Source organism: Calidris pugnax, unplaced genomic scaffold (genome assembly GCF_001431845.1).
Source record: "Calidris pugnax isolate Ruff unplaced genomic scaffold, ASM143184v1 scaffold44, whole genome shotgun sequence".
NCBI lineage: Eukaryota > Metazoa > Chordata > Aves > Charadriiformes > Scolopacidae > Calidris > Calidris pugnax.
Genome location: NW_015094506.1, coordinates 22,070,906 through 22,092,725, shown reverse-complemented (window position 1 = coordinate 22,092,725; position 21,820 = coordinate 22,070,906). Strand labels below are relative to the sequence as shown.

General features: G+C 39.6%; 1 protein-coding gene across 5 annotated transcripts in view; it reads right to left on the bottom strand.

Moving 5' to 3' along the window:
• GRIP1 (glutamate receptor interacting protein 1) overlaps window positions 1–21,820 on the bottom strand; it is a 108,122-nt gene that overhangs the window by 26,910 nt on the left and 59,392 nt on the right. For 2 of the 5 annotated variants that reach the window (XM_014963658.1, XM_014963660.1), the window contains exons 8-13: window positions 20,164–20,333; window positions 15,271–15,426; window positions 14,418–14,573; window positions 9,785–9,971; window positions 8,857–9,002; window positions 7,179–7,259 (exon numbers count right to left, since the gene is read on the bottom strand). In XM_014963658.1, the coding sequence (XP_014819144.1) occupies window positions 7,179–7,259; window positions 8,857–9,002; window positions 9,785–9,971; window positions 14,418–14,573; window positions 15,271–15,426; window positions 20,164–20,333 (896 nt within the window). The remainder of the gene's footprint in view (window positions 1–7,178; window positions 7,260–8,856; window positions 9,003–9,784; window positions 9,972–14,417; window positions 14,574–15,270; window positions 15,427–20,163; window positions 20,334–21,820) is intronic. The other 3 variants (XM_014963657.1, XM_014963659.1, XM_014963661.1) reach the window with 3 other exon arrangements.

Here is a 21,820-nt window from a genome sequence, read left to right as displayed (position 1 = left end):
GCGGATATTGGCCACGCATACCACTAGGTACCTGATACACAGTTATCACAGATGTACCCTACACCACACGGATGCTTGCTTCACTATGACTCTGCTTCCTTTGAAGTAAACGTGCCTCTTTTGATGAGCAACCTTGCTCCTCTGTACTGCTGCTGAGCCTTTAGCATTGTAGACTTCTCCCCACTTTGGACTGTGGATACCTACTAGAAGCCCTGCAATTCCAGCAATGGTCAAATTAGTAAAACCCCCAGCAGTCCTCTCCTGCACACCTAACATCTCTTCTTGGGGCTATCTGACATAACTGTCAATTTTCTACCTGTCCATCATGGTTAACAGGATGCTCTGCTCTGCAAAGCCAGTCATTGCACTGACTTGCGCAGAAATATTTGATAACTTTCCCTTGACCAGGAAATTTGCTCAGAAATTTTGCTTGACTTTGGTTGCACAGGAAGCAAAACTTCCCCAGAGAAAGATGATGATGATTTCAGAGGACTGTTTCTTGGAGCAGCTTCACAGAATGCATTGTTTTGGAGGGTTCATCCATTTGCTGGCAGAAGACTGCACTGAAGATCTGATATGGTAAGCAGTGAGCTCAGACGATACATTTTTAGATAATGGTGTGGCACCTTCTCTCTGCCATTGGGAAGTACACCAGCTACAGCTGCTCTGGCCAGCAGGTAGTCCATGCGGTGCAGGCAGACTGACTTTTGGGACTGTTCTTAACAAAGAGGGTGCTAATATTAAAATATTGCCATGTGGTATAAGGCACTCAGTTCTCCTGAAAGTGCTAATGGTTTTTGCACATGTAGGGCTCTTCAACCGCCCCGAGCCATGTCTGCTCTGTATACTGAGGCCTCTCCGTTCATTCACAGAAGGTGCTTCTCCATTAGGCTCCAATGCCTAACTGACAATCGCCTAAAAAGCTACCCAATATTGGAGGATCACCTACAAAATTCTGATGTCAGTTACGTTAGCAGCTCATGGCTCTTCTCTTTGATGGAAAATGACAAATCTTCACCTACAGCAACCACAAGGTGTATTAAAAATGACATTTCTAACACAATATTCTAACAGATCTTCTTAACCTTGGCTGCCCTAACCGAGAAAGCCCTTTAATGTCCAAAGGAACTGACTAAGAACTGCTAAATAGTCATATTGCAAATGCAGTGTCTTGAAAATCCAGAAGACAGATGCACAAGAACTTTCAAGAATTTTTAGAAACTTGTCTAAAACAGCACGCTTTCAGAAAATGCCTATGTTGTAATTTAGAGAACAGCAATTAACTTTTTGCAAGATGTGTAATTTTCATAGCTGTTTTCTCATATGCCACGGCTCAAATATATCTTATATGACAGTTTGATGATTTACTTAAATTTGGGTTTGTTTCACCAATTAGTATCTTGTTAAAATTTGAAAGTATCACTTTGGTGATATATTTTTTTTTAATTCTATGTTTTTACCCTCTAGGTTGCCTTATAAATCTTTGAGGTTATATGCCATCCACTGTACAACGGCTGCAGTTTGAGATTTGAGTATTAAGATAGTCTTTATGAAATTGCTTTATAAAAATTACCACTACTAAAGAAAACAGTCCATTACTGTTCCAAAAAGAAGAGAGAAAGAACCAAAAAGGGGAAAAGAGCACAGCTCAAAGAGGGAAACCACAGAGTAGAAGTGGACACAAAGGGTATGATATTGCACGCAAAGTTATTACAGTTTCACACTGAGTAAGTGTGAAGCAGCAGTATTTTGTCAGTTATCCCAGGCTATTAATTGTGTCTGGTGGATGAAAGCCTTTTTGTAGGCAGCAAACACAGCTCAGTGTGAAATGAATCCCCCCATGCTGACAAGCCCTTAATAAGCAGCTACACCACACTTTGTTTTATTCGTGTTCAATGCTCGTGACATACTTGCTACAAACTATTCAAGTTGTGTTGCAGAGATAAAATCATTAATTTCCTCCCGAGCTTTTGTACTGCACATCACCGCAGCCTAAGACTGCCTCCCAAACACTAGCGAACAGATGCTGTCCCCAGCAAGAAGATCAAGTATTATTATCCTGATTTTACAGATGAGGAAAGGAAACACAGGAATGTTTAGGTCCAGAGTATGACAATTTCCAGTGAGCAATTTGAGATATCCATGCCTTCATTTCTCACAACAGTTTGTAGTATATTACAGCTTCTATGTCCAAAGTACAAGTACTGGCATTTTCAGCAACAGCTGCAGATGCTCAGCATTTCTGTAAATGTGATGCCAGGACCTCAATGGTTTCCACAGAAAATCAAGCAGCCACCTGTGGAAAATCTCTCTCTCCCTCTCTCTCTTTCTCACTCTCACCCTCCCACCCTCTTCCTCCCTCAGCCCCCTCCCAGCCCCATGAAGTGATCCATCTTAGCACAACTCCGTTGCAAAGAAAAGGAAAAAAACCCTGATTTCTCCAGGGTAGCCTTAAATCATCTTGACCATGAGATCACCTCCTTTTACTTTTCTGCCATTCTCCACCTCATTCATTATGCAGCCTCCATCCCCTTGGATACACACCACTGTTTCATCTCTCCCCAGAGAGCAGAGAAGCAAGAGTCACAGTGAGAAAGAAGTATTTGACCACTTAATTAAAAAAGATACCCTCATGAATTAATGCAAGTTGAAGTCACACTGTACAGCTGTAAGTCTCCATTTTTATGTTTCATTTCAGAATTATGTTTATTTTAAAGAAGCAATTAAACCCAAAGCACCTTATCACTCACCCATGTCCAGCCTTCTTGCTCAAGTCCCAGTTTCCCCTGCTCACACCTCAGCCTCTCCCCTCATCTGCTGTTATGGCTCTTTACTCATTTTCTCTCCTTGTCACATTCCACCATCCTTTCCCCTCCCTGGTCCAGATGTCAGTCTACCTACTGTTGAGCTTTTCTAGAGACCTTACACAGACTGTATGATGAACTGCAAGTGGACTGAAGAGAGCATAAAGTTGTACAGATACTAAATTTAGTCTTGCAGCTGGAAGGCTGATCATTCGCAAGTTGTTTGTTCTCTCGCTTTAAATTAGTCTATGATCCTAGTCTATGATCACGAGATCATAGAGTTTTCCATTCTTGCAGAAGCAAGACAAGAAGCAAGCAGAACTGCCACCTTGGACTTCTGAAAGGCAGAGTTTGGCCTGCTTAGGAACATGGTTGAGAGTGTCCCCTGGGAGACAGTCCTGAAGGGCAAAGGTGCCCAGGAAAGCTGGTCATACTTCAAGGAAGAACTCTCAAAAGTGCAGGAGGAGGCCATCCCCAGGTCCCATAAAATGAGCAAACGGGGAAGAAGACTGGTCTGGCTAAATAGAGGGCTTTGGCTGGACCTCAGGGAGAAAAGGAAAGTCTACAATCTCTGGAAAAAGGGGTTGGTTAGTCATGAGCAGTATCAAGGTGCAGTGAAGATATGTAGAGGAAAAATTAGAAGGCAAAAGCCCAAGCAGAACTTAACTTGGCCACCACAGTTAAAGATAACAAGAAGAGTTTTTTTCAGTATATCAGTAAAAAAAGGCAGGGTAGGGAAAACGTAGGCCCACTGATGAATGAGGTAGGTGCCTTGGTGGTGGAAGACACAGAGAAGGCAGAGCTGCTGAATGCCTTCTTTGCTTCGGAAAGAGGAAAATAGGATGGAATTTTTTTTTTTTTTTCCAAAGTCAGTCCACGTATCCACAATGCTGGTTAACAGATACTAGACTTTTTAAAAGAGTGTGATTATTAAGTAGATGAAAGAGCTTTTCAAAATTAGGCTGATGTAGCTCTTTTGTTCCTTAAGTACTGGTTCACGTGGAGCAGCTCAGAAACCTGCTGATTCTTCAGGCCCTGTCTAGAAAATAATTACTTGTAACATGCAAAATGAAGCTGAGTTGGCTAGATGAAATCCCAAAATATACAGAAAATTCTCATAGTCAATGCTAAATATCTGTAGATATTTACAAAGCTTGTTTCTGATGAAGTACAAAAGCAATAAAGCAGACCACAGTATGGCTGCTAGTCAAAATGACTTAGAAAAACTGATGATAGTTTGGGTGAGATTCTGATATTCTTACCAGCTTTGCAGCTTCTTATTCCTTGAATAGTCCCATTAGCTTCAGAGAGATTATTTATGAAGCAAGGTGCTGCAGTTCATTACCAATAAGGATATCAGAATCTTACTTAAGAAAGAAAGAAAAGGAAACAAAAAAAAAGAGCAGTTAACTAATGTTAACTACAATTATCAGACTGTACTAGTAAGTAATTTTCTTGGACCTCATTTACGGATTTAAAAAATCTTAGTCTGTGATAAAGTAGCCAGTGGCAGAAAAAATTATCTTTTTAAAAAAGATCTATATTCCATTAGACGGTCTAAAATCAATGTCGCTGGCAAATAAATTGAAACAGATTTGAACACTACTCAATCTACTTGAAAGCCATCCTTCTTCTAGGGGATGGTTCTGTTATAAATGCAGAATCGCACACACATGGACACTGCTGTGTCATGCTTTATGTGCATGACGTAATTTTAAGAACTGAGACTTTTTAATTGCTCCAACCAGGTAACCGGGTGTGAAAATTACAGTACCCAAAGCACAAAATATATAGTCAATTATATTTGCAAACTATGAAATAGGGTCTTTATTGAGTATAAGTAGCTGTTATTGGGAAGATTAGACAGTTATTGCAGAGATAAGGGAAGGATGACAGAAGTCCAGTGTGTGTGCAGGCAGCAGTGGGCAAGGCCAGTGTACTGTGAGGTAAGTGACATGCACTATCTGAAAATCAGAGCCCTGGACTAACATTAATAATGACACTCATGAAACTTTCTTCTCTCTTACTTTCTAGGGGTGTCTGCTATCTAAGGGAATTTCAAAATTGTTTTGTTTTGCTTTGTTGTCTTGCATTATTAAATCTGAAACTGAGAAGCTAAGAGAAGCTTAGTTGCTTCCCCTATTACATGTTATGCTTTTCAAAGACCATGAATTAGCTTAACTGTCCTTAGTGTTGTGTGTCACCTCAGATATGCTTTCAAGTACCTGTCTGTAACTCCATGCAGGCACAAAGGAAAACAGTGCAAAGAAAAAAGAAATAAATTCCTCGTCCAAGACGTGTGCTTCCTAACAGCTGACTTAGAAGAACTCTTGGACTTAAAAATAGGCATATGTTTAGTTGCCAACCCGAGGTGAGGCTTATGTTTCTTTTCTGACAAAAAACGTCTGTCTTATATGTCAGTTCAGGTCTTTTCCTGACTTTCTCATTCATTCAAATCCTAAATTAAACTGGGGATATGGAAAGCAAGACAGGCGTTCCTCTGTAATGTTTTTATAGAGACAGCAATTTCTCACTCACCATTAACTCCACTACCTGATCTCCTCTATCACCTCTGTTTAAGCCTGCTCATACCAACTCCACTGAGTTTCCTTTAGTATTTGTTTTTTAAAAGAAATCATATAGCTTGCTGACAATATTGGTAATAAACGGCATGCTAATGTGCTAAAGTGCTCTGACAAAAAATTGACAAAATGAATATAAAATGCTTATATTCTTCAAATCACACTGCCTCATTTATGAGTTAATTAGGTAGAACAGAGAAAAGCACTGAAAAGCAAGCATGAAATGCAGCAATTCAGGACTTCTACCAAGCAAATTCACAAACTTTCAGTTATTAGTATAAATCCTTTAAAATCAAAAAAAGAATTAATCCTAGACAAATTTCATATGCATTAAATGCTATTAACAGGTGGGATTAGTATTTATAACAGATCATTTAATTTTAATATTAAAGATACTGCAATATACTCAGAAGAGCAGAACTAAGACCAACCAGGTGCTGCTCTGGTTATATAAAGCACTAATTTTACAAAGCCCTAACTTTTCCAATTTCCAAGTCAGGAAGGTATGCAAAGTTTGGAAGAAGACTGCTAAATACTAAATTCCAAGAACATTAGCTTTTCATTAAAAGTTTACGCCTACGGACAGAAAAAAAAGTACTATATGTCTGAATTCCAAAAAGCAATACAAATCAAATTATTAGGAAGATTGTATTTTTACAATAATCCTACAAACCATTACTGATCCTAAGAATACATTCAAAGAGAACAGCCTCTCTCTACGTTTTCTCATTTCTCAATATTTTCATTTGCATAAATACACATAGAGCTATGTTTTTGCTTCAAGGATCACATCACATCTTACAGAATCCAACAATTACTCATTCAAGTGTGCAACGCAAGCAAATAGGACTGCAGTGTCTCTCATTTGTTCCTCAGATGTAATTCTTAGCACTGGGTTCCCTGCTGTACTTTTGATTAACCTTATTCTATTGTGCTGGTGGAAGCTTTGAGAATATAAGTCAAAGCACAATCTTCCCCCAAGACACATCAATAATTCCAAAGAAAAACTAATAGTCTAAGAAAGGCCACAACCATAAAGGAATGTTGATTCTGGTGAGACTGGATTCTGCACTGTCATTAAGTATGTTAAACACAAGCCCATTAACTTTGATATGGATTTTTCTTCCTTCCACCACGGAGTTTATCTGGTCATAGTCCAGTCCTAACACAGCGTTTACAGTCTGCTCCCAAAATAAGTAAGTATAAAAACACTTTCAAACAACAGTAATGAATACTTTTTGAAAAACAGACTAACGTACACCCTTATTATCTTCTTTAGCAATCTCTGAAATCCCTAGTGAAAGGGGATTTTGCTATGTGACCTGCACATTTAGGATTATCCACTAGTTTTACACACTGAGGATGTATCTTCAGATTCTGGATTCTGAAGAAGAAAATAATCCCATGTTTGTGGGTCCTCATGGCTGTGAGAACCCTTGAGTTCAGTGAGTTCAGTTCAACAGCCTGTGAGACATGGGCCTAATTTTATTGACTTGTTTTTTCTTTCCTTTTTTTTTTTTTTTAAATTTAATGGCAGTTAAATATGTGATACGCATAAAGGAACAGGTCAAGCTTTAGGTCTGGCAAACTGCAGGCTTCTTTAACTACTAGAAGGGGAGTATAAATCTCTTACAAAATGATATTTCATCAGAGACAGAGTGCTGCTAATCATTCCTTTCTAGAAAAAGGAGAAAGAAGCTTGTACCAAACCAAACATGAGTCTATAGCTACAGAGATACTATCTGCAGATTATCCCATAAACATGGTCTTAAAAACAAGCACTTTCACTTACAGCTGATGGTGATGCCAAGTTCCACATTATGCTTCTTTGGTAGTTTTACATGAAACGTTCCACTGCTTGGTATAACTGATTCTATTAAAAAATATTTAAAACGTTAGATAATTTCTAAGGCACAGAAATTCCAAGTTCTTGGAACTATACGTGTAGTTTTATACTGAAACCACATCAGCATCACAAGCCACAGATGAAACATGGGTGCTGAAGGAAGGAAGTAGGACATATGAAGTATGATTTATTCCTCTATTGGTAATTTCACAGTAACTCAATTTTTTTTGAGGTTTAACTGAATTTATGGAGATTGCATGGGCCAGCAGCCAGCTGAGACTGCAGGTTTTTAGCTCATATGCACGTTCTGTGAGCACACGTGAAAATTTTAGCACTGGCAGATAACTTTTAATTAAAGGAATAGGAGATAAAGTCTTAATGATTTCAGGCCTTTGCTGCTGTAGGTTTAACAAGTTTTTAACTGTCTGCTCAGGTAACTGTCATGGATTTTACATCTACTGGGAAGAAAAAGAATCAAAACTTCACTAATGGAGAAGTGCCTGGAGCTGACTGAGGCAAAAAAAAATCTAGAACACACAGCACTGTATTTGAATCCTGACTTTTGGCATTACTTCTAGCAGAAGTCTGGGCCTTGGCCTGAAAAGGAGCAACAGAAGTTACAGCTATGGAAACATACAAATATGCATGTGGCAGAGGATTCTAGCCATGAGTACCAATCTGCTGTGATGGGGCAAATAAATGGTAGGGCACAAACAAGTGCAGGAACTGAAATACATGTGACTTCAGTTATATTTAAATGGCTTTCCCATTATTATTTTTTTTTTATTTTTTCAGAGTTCATTTCCTATGTATATGAATGCACATATTGTATTTGGTGCTTTTTGTTAAACATTATACTAGATCTGTGCATACTAAAAAGTTATACAAAATTATTCTAGGAACCTTTAGACTGCTCTTGACATCATGATTTATAATACCATTAACAATAATCACACTATGCAAAATACAGCACATCCGACATTGTCATGACTTCAAAGGAGCTACTGTTAGATGAACAGAGAAGGCTTAAAAGTTTTTACTATTTACAGAGTGAGGTAGTGCACACACATAATGTATACTCGTTTGATTTACACAATTTGTGATTTCATAGGTGTACTCTGTATGCTTAAACACATTACAGAAGAAAGGAAAGCCATTAGTAATAATAAAGATTCACCAGCAACATTAACAATGATTTTTCTGGCTTCTTAAAATTCAATTTGGATTGCTGGTTTGAGCTACTGTATGTGAAACTCTTCAGAGTTTTATCCTTATCTACCCTTTTATAATACTTTTCTGTCTAGTAAAATATTTCATTAGCTGGCCTGTAGAGGAATTGTTTCTATCTCAGGACAGAAAAACGTCTGGAAATAACTCAGAGGAGGGACTGTCCTCAGATCTTACTACAGGACTCGTCATTTCTGTTTGCGTTCTGAAGCACGCTGCAGGACTACATGAAATGAGAAAGCTGTACAAAGAGACACACGTTTCAAATAGGTCACTCGAAAACTTAATGGTGTGTATGTGAGAAGAAAGTCTCCACCTTGGATGCCTAACACTTGCAACGTACTGGGGATTTATTCCTTCACTTTTCTTGCAAGACAGAATAACAGTATATTCATACCTGCGACATCGAATTCTATTTCCAAAGTGACCTTGTTGGTGATAGAGGAGTCTCTGAGCAGTTGATTGGCCTCATCAAATGTGCTGTCTTCCGTCGGGATACCGTTTATTGCCACTATTCTGTCTCCTATTTGCAGCACCCCACACCTTGGTACACAACGATACAAAACAACCATCAGATGTGCATGTTACCAGAACTGGCAATATCAAACACATTCAAGCTAACCTTGAAGGAGAAGTGTGGCACAGCAGCTCAACAGTCTACCCAGGTGCAGAGGGGACAAAAGCTGCTGCCACCCCTTTGCATCAAGATGCTATCAAGCACTCCCAGCATGGGTTGTGCTCTCCAGGTGCCCACAGGAAGAGGGGCACAGCCTTCATGCCTCCACCCCACAGACATCACCTCTGCCTGTGACCATGGGCTACAGATGTTGTAGCTCTGCAATGGCAGCTAGTACTTGCCTGTGCAACTACTGTTTTTCTCATGCCATGATTAAAGATATATATAAGTATGAAAATGCAATTTAAATGCTGCAGTGAAATTGTAACAAAGTCGGAACTCTGGTATTCCCTAGTATTTGGTTCTGTACCAAAACTGAGCAGAGCTGGATATGGTCTCCCCCAATGGCACACTGAATTGTTACTATTTTGACTTCAGCGATGTTTCTGATTTTTTTTTGCCTTCTGCACGAATACAGTTTCCAGCCTCCTGCTGGAGGACTCTGGATGATAAAAACACTGGTGCTTGTCATTCTTCTTCTAGCTGATCAAGCATATGAAATATCATTGTCAGAACAGACAGTTTATTACCTGCCACACTTCCATTGAGCAAGGCCCTGCAATTTATCACAAATTGAAAGCAGCAAGCCCAAAGTACCCCAAGGAATATTCACCAAAACGTACTTAGCGGTCAACTGAAAGAACCTCACCTTTCCGCCGGACTGTCAGACTCAATATAGGAAATGAGAGGTGGAGAAGACAAGGTCTCAGTAGCAAACACGCTCCCCTGGAGCTGTATCCCAAACCCTACTATGGGGTCAGCTGTCAGCACCACTTCTGTGGTTTCTGTGTGGACGACTTGCCCAGCCAAACCAACGGTGCTAGAGGCTAAAGACACTATAAAACAGAGCAGACCGGGAGGAAAGACATTCATACACAGCAGAAACTTCATCGCTCTTTGAGAAAATTGATCTGTACAATAAATACAGTCCATGAAACATCTCTTTTAAAGTCAATTTAGGCTAACGTTCATAAATTATGCATAAACAGTTATGACATGTAAGAGAATAGAAAACATCTGGCTGTATGTTAGAATGCAAAAAGATAGTTCTTGTACTGAGCAAAATAAATGTGTTTGACACCCCCACCCCAAAAATCTCAGAACATCTTTGAATCCTGTTTGCATTAGGCCTGAGGCATGGATGAGCAGAATTTTCACAGGAGCTAAGGGAACTGGAGGCACGAGCCCAGCTGTTGTTCAGGCCAATTCCCACGAGCTCTTTTGAACATCTCGGAGAAATACACTGTTGTTAGCAACAAAGCACATGGCCCAGGCTTGCTTGCAAGAAATAAGGATGCCTTCCTCTTGTACATGTTTACTACAAGTCAGCAATTTGTCAGGCTAATTGGGTACTGTAAGTTGAACAAATCCCTCTGTTTTAGCAACCAGTATATCTCAAGAGATTGTGAGAAAAAAAGTTCTTTGGGGTCTCCCAAAGGAACCAGGGGACCCTTCAGTGAGAAACATGGGCAGCTACTTCTGCACTCCTGATTTACTCCCTCTCTCTGTTCTAGTTCTGAACAGGCTGCATTAGAGAACAAATCAAGACAAAACCAACAATGACATTCAATGCAACTACCTATGAAAGGAGGAGACTGCACCTTTGGTTCTTTGATCTCTGCTTAAAGCTCTATTGTATCTTTGTTTGAATTCCCCCTAGTGACAGACTACTGCATTTCATTATATCATACACAGAAAGCTAAAGTATTTTCAGTTCCTGTTCAGACCAATCAAGTAACAGTATGGTACCATAACGACAGTCCTCCAATGCCAATTTATAACATTTTCATGTTATAAATCTACACTATTACCACTTCAGCTCTAATTGTCTTCAAGACACATTGCTGCCTGAAGTAGCTACTCAGCATTAGGTAAAAGTTCATGATTTATTTGAGGGACAGTTTAGTTCCTGCTTTATTTGAGGGACAGTTTAACTGTGGAGCTGACTTCTGTAACTTGCTTACTCTTTTTCTAATACCATATCAGGAACCTAAAGGTCTTACAACATTTATTTCAACTTTTAGGACAGCTAAGGTTTTAATTCATGTTAGAAAATTAAGTTAGTATTTGTGGGATTTAAAACTCACCCTCATAAATCTTTTGATGACATAAACACTTAAAAGTGACAATTAGGAACTCCTCCCGCTCCCAAAGAAAATGAAACAGAAACAGGAACAAAAAAAAGCAGAGATGAAAATACCCTTTCCAAATCAGGTAACAACAGCTATCTGCTAAGCCTCTATAAAATGCCAGAGGTGCCAAAACCCATGATTTAGAGCTTTTTGGGGTTTGTAAGTCCACAGTAACTGCAGCAAGAAACATTGCCACTTTTTTGGCTTTTTGATGGATTCAAAGTTTTACAGGCCAGGAGGCAGCCTTATTGTTTTAAAAAGGGAGCATGGATTTGTATGTGGCTCCAGTGAACCCTCATTGCTACTGCTAGGGGTGCATTTTAGCATGCTTGCATATTTTGCATCCAACTCTTGGCAACAATCCTGGGAGTTGCTTTATTATACTCTCTACAGTATGTAAATAATAATCTTGAATTTGAAGATTATGTGCTTGTTACTTTTATTCCTGCAGCTGTACAAGAAGCAGGGCAAGGGTAAGTATATGGATTAAAGGTGTATGGATTAAAGGCAAGCATATGGATTATTATGCCTGCAGTCTCCCATTCTGACCCTTGGGAAAATGCAAATTGTTCACTATTCCTCCTAGTATCAGCTAAGTTGAATGTGCTGAGAAAACAGCACCTGGGAATGTCTAACGCCCTCTCTAATTTCTACCAGAAATTCAGCTCCAGAAACTATCATGTAAGTTGGTATAAAATTGTGTCTTGCTTTCAAGTACTAATACGGAGCTATTACAAAATACTTCAGGATTTAAGCTTTAACCAAATAATAATCTAAGTGTTTCCACAATTAATACCATACTTTTAAAACAAAATAAAAAAAAAAGCAGAGGAAGAATAGAAATGGAAAGCAAGTGGCATAAATAAAGCATATGACAGCAAGGCATGCCTTCAATTTCTGTAGCCACATGTTTGGAAAGATTTGTGTAACTGATGCAATGATTGCAAAATCATGGCTGTAAAAGTCTTGTAACCCCCTGTACCATCACACATCATGAATTTTGGCATGATCACATTAAGTTATTCAAGTTTTCCTACATCATTGGCAACATAAATTTTACAGCATCCTTCAACAATACATCCTTTTCTTCCCAAAGGACATCCTCAAAGATTTATTGTTATATTAATAAAGCCCTCAAATGATGCAATTAGATTAAAGAGAAAAAATAATCACTAAAATTAAGAGAGCATGCTACTCCTTTTCTATAAAAGGACAGCAGTCTATGCTACCTGGTTCTCATGAGCCTCCCACAAAGGGAGAGGGGCAAGGTCTTTCAACTGGATGGTGGAAGGGTACAGGACCAGTCATTCTCTATCACGGTCACCTGTAGCACGTTCAGTCCAGTGTGGGTGTTTAATTGGCTGTTACTGCAGTCACAAATATGAGTATAAGTCTAGCAACAGTGGTAAAAAACCCTGTGTGGGTTGAAAAGCAAGCTCCCAGTAAGGGCAAGCAAGCCTGGTTGGCCAGCTAATTCCTCCAAAGCCAGCTCTAATTCAGGGTTGCTGATGTAGTGAGGCACAGACTGACTCAGCAATGGGGCCAGTATTTTGTATGCTCTATATCCAGACCTGACAATGTAAATGCTAATGAACTACCCCTCATCCTAATTCCTCCAAGCTAGAGATTTGCTTAATCACAGCCACCTGTCATCCCCTGGTCCTTCTTGAGGAATCGTTCAGTGGGCTGCAGTGCCTACATGACTGTCTTAAGTTAATGTCATTGGCCTTGTTTTGAGCCTCTCCAGGATAGCAAAGTACAGGGCAAGGCCTCCTTGAATTAAATAAATATAACATGAGTAACAGCTGTCTCCATCATCCATAATAGGATTAGCTTTCAGAATTAACAGTCCTTTGTTGGATGGAACAGCTATAATATAGCACAATCAAAGAACTATTTTTTGCATCCAGGATTATTTTACTATTCAAACCAATTATTATTAGTGCAACATCACTACCGTTTCCCATGTGCACGTGAGGACACATAAAAGCTGGACCCCTGCTGATACCATGGCATGGACAGACACACTATCTCCCTGTGACCCAAAAGAATGCATCAGAAGCTAACATGTCAACAGATGAGTTGTGAAAAGTAGCTGATCAGATTACAAATCAAAAATGCACTTACAGGCAAAAGTTACATAAAAAGATTTGCTTTACAAAAGAAATAAGAACAAGCAAGCAACAAAAAACTCTGCAAGAAAGCAAAACCTCAGTTCTTCTCTCAAACGTTTCCTCTCAACTCCATAGTGTCTGGCCTTGGTTGGAGGCTGCTGGTTTCCTCTGATTTCGCTATGACCATGCGAAATCTTTAATACGCTGTAATGCGCAGCAGCTCAGTTTTTCCAGAGTAGACCTGTGAGCACTATTAGCCAGACCAGGTGATTTACAGAGCAGTTCTCACCTCCCTGTTCTGGAGGAACCAAGCTGCTGTGGATCACAGGAAGACAGAGAAGCCAAAAGGAGAGGTGGAACTTAAACAGAGCCTGGGAAACCACATGCTGATATAGCCATACTCTCTCTGGCCCAGCGAATACTTTGCAATACACAAAGTGGAACAGACTGAAATATATCAACCCTGGCTTGGGAAATTACTAACTCATAGGAAATTCATGCTTTGAATCCCAGAGAGTGGCCAGAAACAAGGCTATTTAGCCTTCACTGTTATTTGTCACTGATCCTCATAAAAATAATTGTGCAGCTTGTGGTGTAGAGGTAAAATTTAAACTACCTAGGAGGTACCGTGTCAAGCACTACTTCTTCCGTAATGTGATAGCTGAGCTTACCAGCAATCTGGTTTTGACTATTCACCTACGGATTTTACTCCCCGATGGAAACGGGAAGAGTTGAAAAAGGAATTTGAAAATCACTTCAGTAACGGTATGACAAAACCTTGCAAGATTGTCTGAAGAAAACATTGCTTTAAACATTTCAGATGAGATAGTTAAGCTGTATGGCCTCTACTCATCTCATTTTAGTGTTGGGCAAACATTTTTACACTGATGTTTCCATACATCTAACAGAAACACCAATTGTTCTCTCTTCTGCCTAGCACATACATTAATTAAGGTATTTTGTACCTTTTTTTCTGTATCTTCCCCCTCCTCCACCCATTCACTGCACATTTTGAGCAAATGCTGTTACCACCTACAGGAGCTTTTGAAGTCCTTCTTTTTCATCCTCCGCCTCATCATTGTCCCACGTGGGCTGGTGGAGTAGAGGCTGCGAGGTAAGGTCCCCATGTTCAGGGAACTCAGGCTGTATGCACTCATGGAGGTAGGAGAGAAGGATGAAGACACCAAAGCTGCTGTAAGAAATCAAACACTTGGCATACAGCACTCAGTCTTCACGGAAGAGTGCGGCACATGCCTGTAACTCATCAATGAATAAAACAACGTGTATGATGCACAGGAATGGTTTGTGCATTTCCAATAAGAAAGACATTAAAGCACATAGGTGACCCTAGGTAAAAATGTAGCCAGCATTTCATGAAAATACCTGCTGGAAGCTAACAAAGATACTGCAAATACAAAAAGTACATTCATAGTACACAACTTATTTTAGGTGAAGCATGTTAAATTAAATTTTTTAACACATACTCATGAACCAATGCAGATCAATATGTCTAGATACACTGACTTTAAAAATGCCTTTTTGTAGTAGGTAATTTCTGACAAAAGATTCGTAAACAATACTTTGCATTCAAAAATCATGCTTTATATAGCCTAGTCAAATCTAATGGTCTACTCATATAGCAGAATAGCCGATTCATTCAGAATTTTCAAGCCTTTTTCTGTCTACAAAGGTTGCCTTGTTAAAGAAAGGAAAAGGTGTAAAATGTCAGAAATAACCTTGGCATGGCTATGAAAAAGTATAGCATCCATAAAACTGAAAGGGTTTTAGCACCTGAAATGGGAGAAATATGAGTGAAAGAAGAAAGGAGGGAGGAGGAAGAAGATGAAGAGAAGGAGAATATGTCAGCAGGAAAAAGCATGAAACATTACGAAGGCTTTTTTGAGGAGGCGTTTTCTGGAATTTCAAGGCTGGCATCCTGCAATGGTCAGGGTGGTAGGTGTTATAATGGTGGTAGGTGAGGAGGCTGCTGTGGCTGTTGGCACACGAATCCCAGGTAAGTTGCCTGTTGCTTCTTTGAACATTCACTGCCCACATGAAGGGATGATGGAAAATCAGAAAACAAAAGGACCAGAGAAGAGGGAAAAGTAACTGAAGTGCACAAACAACAACAACAAAAAATTAAAAAATGAAAATAAATTGAAAATAAAATGAAATAATAAACAACCTGTTCTTGTCTTCTTACCAGGGGGTGCTAACTTGAGGAGCAGAAATAATATTTTTTCTCAGAATAAATGGTGTCGAGTGTGGTTTTTTGTTTTCTTGTATTTGTTTTTAAAAAGAGTAATACTGAATCAATTTCTAATCTCACTCTGGCTTCAGGAGTTAAGACTGCAAACTTCCTTAGAAAATACTAAGAAAATACATATGGCCACTGACTGAAGGTTAGTAAGTCTCTGCTTGTATTCATCTACACTAAAAAGATCAACCAGATACTATATACAGCACTGCCTAGAATGGAGATGTTTACTTGACACTCATTTAAATTTACTGCATTGACATTTTAATTTTGCCACCATTTATTGTTGGCATTACACTATTCTGTGCAGTAAACGACTTCCCTGAGCCAACAGCAGAAAAACTCTATCATGAAGCCTGGTTAATAAAGGAGTTCCTATTGATTATTTGAATGTGTGATTTAATGTGGGTTTTTTTAAACTTGCATCTTCAAATGTTCAAAAATGATCCTTTTCTGGATGGAATTTGGGACCACATTAGATTGCTGATTCTACATATGGAGAGTCTTGGATATGACAGAAGGGAAGGCCGGTATTTACCAAGAGAATGGAAAACATTTCAGTTGATATTAAATCAAATATTAAAAGAAAATTATTTAAGTCACCCTTCATTAAATACTTTCTATTCATTATTAAATTCAGTGTAACTGTATCCTTACTGAACTGTAGAGGAACACTTCAAACCGGGAAACACTCACTGAATTTTTGTCTTAAGAACACTGAGGGATTCACCAATTCTATGAAACTTTAAGTTACAGTCCTTGGCCCATGAACCAAAGTGTCTCTGTGTCTCTCTACTACCTGCTATATCTATAATGGCTGCAGATGCATATGACCCTGTGCTGGACTTTAACAGTAGCCGGAAATCTTGACTGTTTAGGTTGGACCCACACCTTGTGTTCACATCTTACTCCATGACACAAAATAAGGGGGGAAAGGGCAGCCACCACAGTAAGCCCTGCGCAGTGCTAGAAGGAAAGCTACCCTTCTGTTTCACTTCATGTGACAGGAGTAATGATTTGCCAATTGCCTGAATATATTAACCTTCCTCTGACTTAAAAGCAATGCCTGTCACTACAAGGAGGAGTGCACACCAGGGAAGGGGGAGGAAAAGGAGAGTGCAGGGGCCCATCGTGTCCCCGCAGCCTTGTGAGGCCTTTGGGACTCCGGCGGCCCCAGCACTGCCAGGCCTGGTATCCTGGTTTCAGTGACGCAGGACTAATTTCTCTTCTAATGCTTGGGAAAACTACACTTTTAGAAGACTCTAGTGCCTGAATTCGTAAAAATATTTATTTTGTAGACAGCTATGCTATGTGGGTTTTAAGCTCTCAGTGTTTTCGAGCCTTGCCAGGTGCAGGGATGAGGAGGAGCGAGACTGGGCAACAGGGTTATTTCATACCATGAACATCACATTCAGTACAAGTTAGAAAGTTTGCTGAGGAGTTCTCCCTCCCTTGGTGGAGGCGGTCCAGAGAATTTCTTGTCCTGAGGCTGGATCCCAGAGCCCTTCCCTTAACCTCCCGAAGCCGTAGCACTCGCAGTGTCTGACATTTGCTGTCCACTGCTGGGAGCGCACAGCTTCCTGCTGGTAGAATGGGCTGAGTATAATCCTTGTATGTTTTATATTGATAATCGGGATCAATACTGGTTCTTTACTGTTATTAATGTTAATTATTTAGTCTTATCCTCTTAAATCTATTTAGATTTCAACCCCCGTCTTTCCTTGTTTTCCCTGATTCCCCATCCTGGGTGGGGAGGGGTCATCAGGTGAGAGAATAATTATCTAAATGACAATAAATTGTTGTGAGTTTCTCAAACCATAACACCTGGCTCTGCACCCCAGGTCAGGGAGCCCTGGGTCTGTGTCCCTCCCTGAGAGCATCCCTGTTGTGCTCTAACGTGTTTGAATCAAAAGAATTAATTATTTTTTTACTTTTTCTCCTCAACAGGTAACAAAGATGAGGGTGGGGTGCAACACCAGCACCAGGAGGAATGCTTGGTGCCACCAGTCAGCCTGTGCCTCAGGGTACCTCATCTGCTTTTGGAAACTTTGGCGCTTTGGAAAATCTCACGTCAGTCAGACAAGTCCCAGAAATAGCAGCAGTAGCCTGATAAGGCTATATGTATCTTACAGACTTATCATTATCTTTTCAAATGAAACTGTCTCTTTGATTATGGGCACAGACAGCAAGATTTCTGAACTTTAACTATGGTGTAAAAATTAAAATCTGATAAGAACAATGTGACCAGGTGGATTTTCATTATTTTCAAGTTGCTGTGAGCCTTGTTTAATTAAAAAGACTGCTTCCAGCAGGAAATTATCTGGTAGTCTTTGATTATTTTTTTTTAATGTTTTATTTTCATGTTGAAAGTAGAGATAAAAATATCCCACAAAGTGGGAAGGTACACAAATTCAGTTTGCTCAGCTTGTAGAAGGATAATCCCAATTCAACAAAAGTTCTGTAAAGGAAAATCCTGTCATGTGTACCTGTAGTAATTTAGCGGTAATTTGAGCTATTCCAACCCAGGGTTGTGTACAGTGAACATAAAACTAATGGGGCAGCAAGAGAAATGAATGTTTGCAGCACAGTGTATACACACACACACAAAAAAAAAACCATGGAAAAAAATATCTTTTATAGTGTTCTCCATTTCATTTTAGGGCTAAAGTTGCAATTTATTTTATATGCTGACTTTCTTGCCTATTTTTAATTCCTAACATGTTCCCAGAATACCAATAACTGGGCTCAACAGATACAGCCCTAATGCCTCAGCTTATCCCAGACACATAAAGGGAGCTTTTCAAACTCTGCAGCATACAGGCCATACCACACCCGATGAAAGGTTGTTTCCAAGAGGGTACTTGCTTCCATAAAGCGTCTTATATCTTGAATCAGTCATGATTTTTGGAGTAGCACCACCTGGTGAGGGGCTGGGAAGCGCAGTAAACATCCTAGTTCTTCTGTCTTACTTAAGAAAGCAACTTTATTACCTCAGGGAGATTTCTCCCCAAAAGGTGTGCTTATGTAGCTTTTGCAGATCCCCTTGATATGATTTTGCAATGACCAGTTCTTAACACTGGAACAGTGAGAGCATTGCTTTTTCTAAGCATCTACACTGGATCAAGGTGACTAGTACATTAATAGCATCAATTTGTTTTAAATGTTGGTTAAGAAACCAACTGCTTGAAGTAATACAATCATCCAAACAAATCTTTGGGCCTGGTACTCATCTTCCCAAAATAAACACTCTTCAAAGGTTCTTAAGCCAGCCAAAAATAGGTTGTGTGACATCTTCAAAAAAATGAAAGATCTGTTTGCAATGTCTGTCATAACTGAAAAGAATGGAAATATATTGCAAAATTTGGTCTCCATCTCATTCTGCTTCAAAAGTATCATTCCCTGCTCCCTCATGCCTCTAACCGGCTTAAGTAGAAAAGGAAAACAGATGCAGCTGAATAATGGAAGAACTTGGTATCGCAAGGGCTACTTTTTTTCACCCCGGTCTTGGAGAAACAAGGCTCTCCTCAGCCACTAGTTCAATATTCACCAACTAAAGCCTCCCCATCCAGGGACAACTTTGATAGGTGTCAAGGAACATTTACCATTACTGACATTTCTAGACCTCAGAAATACTGTCATGGACTAAAGGAGACAGCACAGGCTCAAAAAATGATACCACTGGTTCATGCTGCAACACAGGTACCTGCTCTCTGCGTATTTGATAACCCTCATTATTTCTTTGATGTCTACCAACATGCAGTATTTTAGACTGAATTTACAAATACTGTGAATTACACACTTTCTCAGGATTAGTTAGAAGACAAGACAGGCAGCCACCATCTTCAAATACTAAGACTTTTTATATGTATTTGGTTTGAAAATGGATAGCCATTCTCTTCAAGCATGTTGGTATGAAACAAATATCACGGGGAAAAAGGGCTGGGATCTAGGAAACTGCTTCCAAACAACCCTTTTTCATAAGCACTGACAATGAACATATGAAGCCATCTCAGAAGCAGTTTAAAAGATGATGACAATAGATAATAATGCCATTAACATGAAAAAATACATTGGGGTTTTTTTGAGCTATTTTAGGGGAGAACAGGTGTTAAGAATGAAGTTGTCATAACAGACTATAAAGTCAATATGCTGAAAAGAAGGTGGCTGTGGTCCTTCCTCCCCCCTCTAAATTTAAGCAGCAAACTAGAGGTTCGTTTACTGAAGTTCCTAGTTACCCCCACAATGATTGCAACAGTAAAGTCAACAGGTGTCATTATGTACATCAACAATTGTGCTTAGCCATTTCCCACTAAAACATTTCCCTCTCTATCGATAGGAATCTCAGAGGGCACATTAAGTCCGAGAAAACACAGAGCTTCTTAGAAACTGCAGAAGCATAACCTGGGGAGCTGAAACAACATTTACAGCCATAACTGCTGCGATAGCTTACTTGACCATTCAGCAAGGGCAGGCAAAGTAAAAGACAGAAAAAGAAAGGAGTACTTGGTGCTACAAATCCTCTTACCGTGCTCTGGGCCTTTCAGCGCTAGCCGTGTCTGGTGGTGAGGAAGGATCTCAAGTTTCACGTTATCCGCTGCATTAGCCAAAAATTGTGTTGCTTCTGCCAGTGTACAGTACTCCATGCTGGTGCCATCAATGGACAGAATGTGGTCTCCTACATGTAACGCACCACATCTACATAAAAAGGGAAAAAAACTCGGTATGATCAGGTATGCTCTTTGCTTGGAAAATGAGTTTTACTGCCTTCAAACTGGTCATGGTAACTATGAGCGTGTTTGGTTTTTCAAGAGAGATTTGTATTTTGTAGGCATTGTCACGGGTCAGACTTTATATCTTTTAGTACAAACCTTAAAAACAATTCAGTTAATACAGTATATGCCAGACATCACTCACAGAACTGGAATGGGGTATCTGACTATAAAAATATGCGTGAATGGCAGCAGAATAAAATGAGAAGAGCTTAAGGAGACTCAAATAACTTGGTCACATATCCCTCACACAAGCACCCAGTTCATCATTTTTTGAGCTATAGTTCCAACATTTATTAGTACAAAAGCTGTAAATGATGATGAAATTATGCAGTAGTCAAACAAATAATGAAACCAGGGCTAGCATGGTGACTTCAGGAGTGGGGTGGGGGAAGGGGGCTATCTGCTAAATCTCGCTGCACTCAAAAGACTGGCTACTGGATGAGTTGAGAAATGCAAACACAGCAGTCAGCATCCCGACGTACCAGTCAAGTAGACAGCTCCTTTAATTGGTTACCCCCTGTGAAATGGGAAAAAACAGAGGGAGAAAATTAAAGCATCCTGCACCATTGAACTGGAGAACACCCCTGGATCAATGGCCGTCACTCTCAAAATTTCTACTGTAGGGAAAAGCCCACAGAGGAGCTGTAGACTCACTGCTACAAGTGGGTGCTACCAAAAGCACCGTTGTCAAAGAGGAGTTAACAAGGTAGGGTGACTGGGGACATGCAGGAGGAATTTGCTGCTGAAACGTAATATTTAGGGATTTTTTAGATAGAGATATGTATATAGAAATATACTGTATATGTATAAACACATACACACACACGCACACACCCCAGAAGGGATCTCACAGCTCTGTTAACAGAGGCTTAGACCGTTGAGGAAAACTATCTATCATTTTTAGAGTGGTTTAAATGGTTTTATTTAAAGGTTTAAATGAAGTGGAAAAAAATACTGCAAATTAACTCCAAGATACAGAAGCCAGTCTTCCTAATGCCTCAATCTTATTCTAAAATATCAATAAAAATATCCAGATACAAGGAGTTCCATTTCACTGTGCCACAAGAATGAGTGATATATTCTAAAAGAACACTTCAAGGTTGCAAAGCCTCGAAATTTCCTTCTCTTGACAGCTGTTCCATATTGTATGTTTACTTTAAGAATTCCAGGGAGTTATTTATTTTTTTTTTTTAATATTAATCTCTGCTGCAAGATTACATTTAATCCTCAGAGCACAGCTCTCAACTTCTGTGTTGCATAGTGCAAGCAGACAGTCACATTTTACATGGGGGCTGGCTTATGTCATTGAATACTATGTGAATGAGGTAAGGTAAATGCTGTCCTGGAATTCTTAAACTCAGCAGTATGGAACAACAACCTGACAAAGTGCTAATTTTAAGACCTGACAAC